Source organism: Engraulis encrasicolus, chromosome 7 (genome assembly GCF_034702125.1).
Source record: "Engraulis encrasicolus isolate BLACKSEA-1 chromosome 7, IST_EnEncr_1.0, whole genome shotgun sequence".
Taxonomy (NCBI): Eukaryota; Metazoa; Chordata; class Actinopteri; order Clupeiformes; family Engraulidae; genus Engraulis; species Engraulis encrasicolus.
The window spans coordinates 56,327,352-56,337,351 of record NC_085863.1 but is presented as its reverse complement, the minus strand read 5'-3'; the positions used below and the strand labels follow the sequence as shown (position 1 = coordinate 56,337,351).

General features: G+C 45.1%; 1 protein-coding gene across 5 annotated transcripts in view; it reads right to left on the bottom strand.

Moving 5' to 3' along the window:
• abr (ABR activator of RhoGEF and GTPase) overlaps window positions 1-10,000 on the bottom strand; it is a 258,788-nt gene that overhangs the window by 104,931 nt on the left and 143,857 nt on the right. For all 5 annotated transcript variants that reach the window (XM_063204117.1, XM_063204118.1, XM_063204120.1 and 2 more), the window contains 4 exons: window positions 6,522-6,574; window positions 5,057-5,197; window positions 4,260-4,381; window positions 371-542 (listed from right to left, as the gene is read on the bottom strand). In XM_063204117.1, coding sequence (XP_063060187.1) covers window positions 371-542; window positions 4,260-4,381; window positions 5,057-5,197; window positions 6,522-6,574 — 488 coding nt within the window. The remainder of the gene's footprint in view (window positions 1-370; window positions 543-4,259; window positions 4,382-5,056; window positions 5,198-6,521; window positions 6,575-10,000) is intronic.

Below are 10,000 nucleotides of genomic sequence, written 5' to 3'. Positions count from 1 at the left end.
TGGCATACGTAGCCATAGCCAACCGTATCAATTGTATATTTTTTTTAAAACTGAAGTCATCGCCTTTCCACGCCTCCCTGCTCTGTCATTGAAGAGAGACAGGAACCACATTCTGGTCCGTTTGCTGAGGGTAGACTCCATGCTGTCTTTCAGATCGGAACGATTGTGCAAAGCAGCATGGGAATTCCCAGGCTAACCAAGAATATTCTTAGCTGGAGCCTTGTGCTTTATATAAGGGGCAATCAGGACTGCACACGTGCGCGCGCACACACACACGGAAACTCACACGCACACACACACACACACACACACACACGGAAACTCACACGCACACACACACACACACACACGGGCGCACAGACATACGCACCTTCTCCTTCTGAATCTCGCTCTTGAAGACACAGATCTTGTTCTTCATCTCGTCCAGTTCGTGTTCGGGGAGTGTCTGGACATGGTGGGTGGAGTCGGCCGAATCGTCCAGTGTCTGCAGAGTAAGGTCCGCCAGGGGGATGTACCACTTACACTCATACTGCTGGTGCTTACTGCAGATTTAGATGGGAAAAGATGGGAGGGGATGGGTTAGGATGGGTTGGGGATCGCAGAAGGATGTAGAGTGGGGGACTATGTCTATTGTCTATGTGTAATTGTCTATGTCTGCAGGGGAAGTAAGAAACTTAATTTCAAATTCTTTGTATGACCAGTGCATATAAAGAAATTAACAATGAAGACGACTTGACTTGATTTGACATAAAGCAAGATAGGAAGAGGGAGAAAGAGACGAATAATGCAAATAGTAGACACACACCCGTGCACACATACACACACCCCCATTCAAAACAGATGGGAAGAGCGATGAGAGAGCGAGAGAGCGAGCGAGAGACAGAGAGAGAGAGAGAGAGAGAGAGAGAGAGAGAGAGAGAGAGAGAGAGAGAACAAGAGAGAGAATTCAATTAGTTGGCAGGGAACTTGCGGACAATGGGAGGTTGCGAGGCAAAACAGTGGCTGTATTGCCAAAGTAATTTGATATTCCCCTTTAATATGCTCTGAAAGCAAGCACTACGCTTTGTTCCTGTAATGTTCACAATATTTATATGCGGTCAGTCAGTGCGGAGAACTGGAAAGCAGTCATTTTTCTTGGCTCTCAAATACATGAGAAAAGTGTGCAGTAGGACATTTATAATTTTTGGGGGGAGGAAAAGCCATGGTGACAGAAATTAACACACTCGCACATTGCCACATTAATAACAACACCTAAGTAATATCCTGCGGAAAAGCACCAAGACGTTTTTTTTGCTGTTAATGAGAATTCAAACGCTTGCCCAAGGTGTACGTGGCCAAATGGTTAACAAAGAAATCACATTCAAGCGCACACACACACATATATACAGATGGACACACAAATTACATTTATCATGTTGTATGCGAGTTATGGGAAGGAGGCTTGCAGCAGCAGTAGCAGTCGAAACATATTACATTACCATAATGCCTACTTGCTGGAAATCAGCAGTGGCCTTGGCCTTTATTGGATAAAACCCTACAGGCTTTAATGACGGGAAGATTATGCTACTGCAAACATACGCCTGGTGCTCTGCGGGTTGGAAAAGTACTGTGTACACAAATAGAATGGATGGCTAGTAAAGGTATTCATTAGCAAATACTATGGTAATCCTTGTTATTATCAATCTGTCCAATTTGCTTCTGCTGTTTTTCACCACTGCTGTTATTTACGTGAAACCAGAGGTGGGTGACAAAGAGGTGGTTGATTTAAAATCTTAGACTAAACCTAGATGCTACTGTTACAACAAACGGCAACAATGTTTTACCTATTATACCGATCATATTTATTATGGTGCCTTATTATTGTTACCAGAATGTCCCCTTATCGTCTTGCAGTGCCCTGTTGCATCAACACTTGCAAATTTGGGAGAACAAAGAAATGAATAATAAAGCAGTGCTGTCACAACGATGCTTTATTCTCTCCACTGCAGCTAAAAATAACCATATGCTGCACACATCAAAGTCTGACAAGTGGAGATACACACAGACAATGTACCATCTACCAATTCATGCACACATGTGTGCGCAAACACAGAGTATGTTAGCGCCCACATATGTGCATGCTTACCTTCCAGTTTCTTATATAGTATGCTAATTGGTCACTGTACATGTGTGACACAACAAAGTCTACAGGGAACTGAACAAAACACATCAGAATGTTGTTGTTTTACCTGTTAGGCAGTGACAGCTCACGCTGGCTATATAATATTTTATGCTGACATATTATGCCGGCAGCAGATGTGTTTCCGCATTACATGCCTCACATCTCGCGTCTCTCTTTTTTAAGATGCTTTCATGCTTTTAAGCCCTTATTCAGACAGGAGAGTGAGAGTGTGACAAAAAATGGGTGGGGGATAGTCTCACGCTTCCCCATCTCTCATCTCGTCTCGCATGTCTTTCACAGCAGAATAAAATCTTGGCTGATAAACTGTCACGCCTGTCTCCTCGGCCTTGTCCCCAACACCAGCAGGCCAGACAGCCAGGAAGCCATTACAGGGACGCCTGTTTATTCTAATGGGAGCATATGAATATTCATGTTCCCCTGTCACTAATTGGGACTAAAGGGGGTGGGGGGGACAAAGAGAGAGGGCTGATAATCGAGTTGACAGTGTGGAAAATGAGCCTACACAGGAACTACACAGACACAAAGGCAACACATTACCAACGTTGGATATGGACCTGAGTTAGGGTTGATGATGCATATGGGAAGGCTGATGGCAGGCGATTTGTAATTGGGAATGTATTTCATTCAGGTCCATGCATGAGCACAATGATGCTTTAGCTGGTAAATAAAGCCGATTTTGTTAAGTCCCATTTGCAAAATGTTCAGGGGGGTATGACACTGATCTAGTAGCAGCACACAATGCTACCTCTAAGTCAAATGTATAACACAGTCACTGCAAACCTCAGCCAATCCCGTAAAATTGTGAAAGTGTACATAAATAGGTGTGGGATATGGGGGAAGCACAGCCGGTGGCAAACTAGGCTATAGACCCCATGGCGACGTGATTTCTTTCTTTCTCCCAGACACACCAACGGCTGAGGAGGCATCAGTCTCTGTGACTGTGGCGGTTGTGTGTCAGCGAGGGGACAAAGCCAGAGACTGATCGGCCAGGCACTCATGTGAATGAAACACTTCATCCAGACAACAGACTGACAAGAACTCCATTCAGCTGAGGGCACTCACAATGCTGTCCAGATATAGAGATGCACGCACGCCCGCACGCACGGACACACACTTTGATTACTTTCCGGTATTAGGGAGGACCAAAAAAACACAGACACAAAGACACAGACTCAAACACAGACTCTCACACGTATGCGAGTGCACACGCACACACACACACACACACACACACACAAATGCCGTGTGTAACTCTGTGTGTTGGAGGAGAGCACCATAAGGCTGAGGCCATCATAGCTAAATGGAGGGCCACTCTGTCAAACACCTCTCAGGGGGAGGGAAGGGAGGGTGCCAGACATGTAGCTTCAGGCTCAGCCCACAGAGCAGCAAGCCATCTGTACTTTACAGTAGTCATGTGACATCTCATATCGTCTCTGTGGCAGTGTGGGAGAGATGGACAAATAAAAATAGACAGGTTTGAAAAAGAAGAATGAATGAAGAAGAGTGGGAGGAAATATATAATAAGAGTGAGAGACAGAGACTTACAGAACACCAGAGAAACTGACAGAAGAGAGAGAGAGAGAGAGACTGACAAAACAGACGACACAAACAGAGGGAGTAGACACCAGACAAAAGAGTGAAGATATTTGTCTTAAAACAAAAAATAATATGTATAGCATAGCATGTTGAGGTAATGGCTTGTGTTTTGAATTATTTGGGGGTGATGGTGACAGTGTTCTGCTACTTGTGTGTTTGGTCTGCTAGTGACAGAGCGATGGCTGTACCCCACCGGGTGGGAGGAGTGAGAGAAAGAGATAGACAGACAGAAAAAAATATGAAGACAGTCAAACATGGACAGACAGTAGAATTAGAAGACGACACAAGACAAAAGCCAAGGGTAAAATCATTGATGAGTGTGTGTTTGGCTAGTAAGATGAACATCTACTACCTATTTTGGCTGGTGATGAAAAAAGTTCATTTAGAGCCCTGGGTATGTGCATACTGTATGTGGAATAGCATGTTAGTGTTGTAGCTTGTGAGCTTGTGGTGTCTGGTAATGACGAAGCTAACGGCATACCCGACAGCCGTCTTCTTCATCTTGGCACACAGCAGCAGGTCCGTGAAGAGGAAGATGTGACGCAGCTTCCGCGAGCCCTCCGACACCTCCACCAGGAAGCCGTCCTTTATCAGCTGACGAGACTGCCAAGAACACCAACACAGTGACATCATTTCCTGTGTCGTAGCAACTGCCTGCTCCATAAACACACTCCCACATACGCTGCACGCTCGCACCAATTTCACTAGCATACTCTACACCTGGCCTCACTATGACTTCCTTGATTTCCCATAAATTACATTGTGAAATACAAACATTTATTCTGTATGTAAACAAAAATGATGGTTTGCTATTTTAGGTGCTTTGGGTGCACCAGCAGATGGTCTTGTCCAAATCTTGCCTATACATAACTGCCTGAGTAGTAACACTGAGTAGTAAACAAGTAGCCCTTTTTTGCACTATACACTTTTTGGAAAAAACAATTGACGCAGAGGAATAAACAGTAGTATGTGCAGAAAAACACACACACAAATACACACACACATACTGTACAAACAGGGAGGCACACACACTCGTGCGTGCGCTCACACACACACACACACACACACACAGACACACACACACACACACAGACACACACACACACACACAGACACACACACACACACAGACACACACACACACACACACACACACACACACACACACACACACACACACACACACAGACACAGACACAGACACACACACACACACACACACACACACACACACACACACAGACACACACACACACACAGGCATATGCATGCACACACCTCTCCCTTGGGCGTGGTGACGGCGGTGCGGCGCGGGTCAATCTCCTCGTTGATGCTGGACAGGAAGTTCTGGGATATCCTCAGAGCATCCTGCAGCAGCGGGAAGTCAGGGTGGTCCTTCGGGGTGTGTTTCAACAGGTCCTAAATGAAACACGAACATACACACACAAACAGACAAACATACACACACACACACACACACACACACACACACACACACACACACGAACACACACACGAACACACACACGAACACACACACACACACGAACACACACACGAACACACACGAACACACACACACACACACACACACACACACACACAAACACACACACACACACACACACACAAACACACACACACACACACGAACACACACACACGAACACACACACACACACACACACACACACACACACACACACACACACACACACACACACACACACACACACACACACAGACAAACACACACAGACAAACACACACACTATTCATTATTTTATGATTTTATTGCACATAAAACTATACCATATGCCAGGTGCGGCCTCCTTCTTGAAAAATTGAGTTGAGCATTTGGGCCAGCACCCAAAGCCTGCTCCAAGCTGAACAATTTGTTTTTGTCAAGCACATTGAGCTGCCACTGTGTATGGGATGCACTATTCAAATAAAAACTTACCTTACGAGCCTTAGTGTTAAGACTGAGCTGTATCTTATTCTCCAGTGAATACTGTATCTCACTGCCTCCAAATATTTCTCAGTACAAAGCCATGAACGTCTCTGACAGCTTCATAAACACACTAGACTAAGGGAGAGGGGGTTAGTAGTGCAAGGGGGTTTTGTGTGTGCGTGTGCGTGTGCGTGTGCGTGCGTATGTTTTTGTGTGCATCTCTGTCCACACACAGGCACATTAAAATTCTAGTGGGCTGGGCATCCCTTCCCAAAGAAGTGAAGGTGACCTTTGAGATGAATCAATTTTGCCTTCATTGAGAATTCCGGGGCCTACACCATGAAAGAAAAATCCATTGCAAGCTATGCAGGAAAAGCGAGAGTGCCGACTAGCGATAAGAAAGTGTTCTCTGCAGATAACTGAACTCAGCGGTCGGGTGGCAAAAATGCAGAGCCCTATCCAGACTTCATGCTTATTTTTATGCTTTTTATACACCCACCTTTCCATCCACTGCATGTATTGAATAATTTACTCATCATTTTTTTTTATTTGGGGCCTCTGACCATGACATATTTTTACACAGTGTGAAGGTGAAACTCGCAGAGCCTGATTTGACCCAGTGACAAACACAAAATGCTAAACCAATATCTGCTTTTGAAGATGGACTTGTGTTGGCCTTCCTGGAGAAGTGGCTTGCTGTCTTCAGGTAAGTCATGTATGGTTCATATATGGAGCTGGTTAAGGATATGCGGTAAACACGCACACGCACGCACGCACAAAGCACATACTCACATGTAAGACTAGCGTGCTCCGTGTCACTCGGTCGATGGGCTTGTACAGTAGAGCTGTAAACACAAAGAGGAAACAAAAAAAATGCTTAGTCAAACAGCGGGGGACACTCAAAAGCGTCTTATGGCAGAACAGACAATGGAGACACAGGAGTGCATTTTCAGTTCAGTCTACCTAATCAATCACAGACTCTTTCTCTCAAAAGCCCGTAATAATGAGAAGGATGTGAAATGATTGACTGCGGCATTCACTTAATCCGACAGCTGGACACAAGCCACAGTTTACCGAGTGGCACTGAGGGTGGAGAAGAGAGGGGGCTACTGATAGTACTTTGGTAGAGGACTGCAGCTTTACACTGAATGTGTGTGGGAAGATGGCAAGAGAGGGAAAGGAAAGAAAGGGAGAGGGAGAAAGAGAGACGGGAAGGGGGAAGGGGAAAGAGGGGGATGGAGAGAGAGAGAGAGAGAGAGAGAGAGCAAGAGCAAGAGAGTAGAGAAAAAGTGAGCGGGTTAGGAAGAGAGGAACAAAGGCAAGAGAGCGGACGATAGGCAGACAGAGATGTGGAAAAAGACAGGCAGAGAGGATAAGGCAGAGAGAAATGGAGCGAATGAAAGAATGCAGGCGAGAAAGAGTGATGAGGTCAAGCCCTCCTACTCCTCCATCCCTGCAGCTCTTTGGCTGTCCTTCACTCACACACTGGTCACACACAGGCCACTTATGCAACCACTAAATACACACACACGCACAATCGCAAAATGGCACACATTTTGGAGCGAGAGAGAGAGAGAGAGAGAGAGAGAGAGAGAGAGAGAGAGAGAGAGAGAGAGAGAGAGAGAGAGAGAGAGAGAGAGAGAGAGAGAGAGAGGAGTTGCTGACTGAAAGGAAGACATGGGGTCAACACAGGACCACAGAGTAACAGTGAGTGAGCAGAAACATGCTCATATTATTAAAGATATCCGCATCACAGAACTACAGCATAAGCATGTTCATAAGCTCATAAGTGTGTGAGTGTGTGTGTGTGTGTGTGTGTGTGTGTGTGTGTGTGTGTGTGTGTGTGTGTGTGTGTGTGTGTGCGTGTGTGTGTGTGTGTGTGTATGCATGCTTGTGTGTGTGACACAGAGAGAGAGAGAGAGAGAGAGAGAGAGAGAGAGAGAGAGAGAGAGAGAGAGAGAGAGAGAGAGAGAGAGAGAGAGAGAGAGAGAGAGAGACACTACCCGATTGACCACTTCCTCTCTTCTAATAGTCCTCCTACCCCCCCACCCACACCCACTCATGGCTTCATACTGCTTCCTTTCTTTGCAACCCCATATAGGTCTCTCTCTCTTTCTCTCTCTCTTGCACACACTGAAAATGTGAGTTAATAAGTGGTTAAATATCTCTCTCTCTCTCTCTCTCTCTCTCTCTCTCTGTCTCTGTCTCTGTCTCTGTCTCTGTCTCTGTCTCTGTCTCTGTCTCTCTCTCTCTCTCTCTCTTTCTCTCTCTCTCTCTCTCATGATTGTCTGTCTTCTTCTTGTAGATCTCTTCTCTCTCCTTTCTCATTAACCGACTCTCTTTCTCATCCTAGTCCTCCCTTCTTCTGTCTTCCTATGGGCCTAGTTAGAGGGGAAAAATGAACATGTGAAGGGGAAACCCACTGGGTCCTCCATGCTTCTGATCTCTGCTCATATCCGTCCATCAGGCCCCGCTACGCTACACCCTCCGTCCCACTCTCTCCCCAGTCCGCTGGTGTCAGGATCCATGTCAGAAGCCTATTCTCCTATTCCCTTTCATGCACTCCTGCATCCAGACCACTCATTACTGATCTCTCTCTCTCTCTCTCTCTCTCTCTCTCTCTCTCTCTCTCTCTCTCTCTCTCTCTCTCTCTCTCTCTCTATGTGTTTCCCATACATTGAGGAAACTATGGCGCACCGCATAGTTTTTTAAAAACGATTTCCGTTTTTTAAAAGCGATTTGAAAAGCGATTCACACATTTTCCTCCTGGAGTAAATACATCCTTTAGAGAAAACCATGAGTCCTTGAAAGAGAGAGGGATCAAAAGCCCAGTCAAGTTGTTGTAGTTAACTTGGGTTTGGGAGCAATAAAAAAAAACTTCAGAGAAAGGACAGTTGGGTGAGTTTACTGACACTCCCAAGGCTTTGTTTTACCGTTGTATGATAATGAGTTAGGCGACATGCCTTCATTGACACAGCAGAGGAGACATCGGGCTGCATATAGAAATGAATGTGTAATGAGTGTGAATATAGACATAAATGTATAACATGTTGTTCAGCCCTTTTACTGGGAGGAATTTTGAAAAACTGGCCCTGTGACCAGCACCCTTCATGTACAATGTGTACACCTACTATGTGTGTGGAGAAAAAGGCATAGTCTACTTAGACCCTTTTTGTCTTTGCATTAACAATTTCACAGTGCTCCTAAATTCTCATCTGTGCTCCTATTTTATTTTATTTTTTTCACTGCATAGACCCCTGCATGAGGGACGAATGAAAAGTGTGTTGCAAACAGAAATGATTCACTGTACTGCATTTTATTATATAAATGACAATGTAGGCTACTATACATGTCATGGGTAAAATCTTATGTAATTTCGCAAAACATAAATGGCACGCACATGCACGCACACATAACACACAGCACATGCAGAGGCAGATGCGCACACACACGCAGACGCAGGCGCACACTAAAGATGCACAAACATGTGAGCAAATACCGACAGGCACACACACACACATGCACACACATGCACAGACCAAAGCAAGCAAGCACACACACATTTTGGAGAGGCTGGCTTCTCGGAGTCTAGCAATCAGTGAAAGAGACAAAATGTATAAGGGGGTGGGACCAATGAAGACAGGGAAGAAGAACAACACACGCACACACAGACACACGCACACGCACACGCACACGCACGCGCACGCGCACGCGCACGCACACGAACACACACAGATAGAAAGGCACAAAAGCAGACAGAATATAAAGCAGCACTATTCATTCTGTCTGGCTCTCTGTCTGTCAATTTTAAGGCTGCCATGATAACCAAGGCAATGCAATATTTGAACTTTCTATCTCCCATTTCACATCCTGGTTGGGAATTACAAAGAACAACTGAACTTCTGCAACTCTATTTAATAGAAGTAGCACCGCAACCTCAACCCATAAAGGTTAACCTGTTCACTTTCTTTTCATTTTTTACTTTCTGGGTCAATGACGTTTTAGTTGTAGCACATGTCAGGGTGGTGCAACCACATGTAATGCCACTATTGTATGGATTAAATGTTTTTGTTGTTTTAGTGGATTATCTAAGAAGCTTATTTATTGCAGTACATTCATTACCAATTACTAATGAATTCATGAGCATTTGCTGTGGTTGTACCACCTGACATCTGAGTCCAAACATCATTGACCATTTTACACTTTGCAAATGCCTGCTGAGTATCCAGCTATTTGGCCTCCTCATCTCCTCGTTTGATCTCTACACCAGT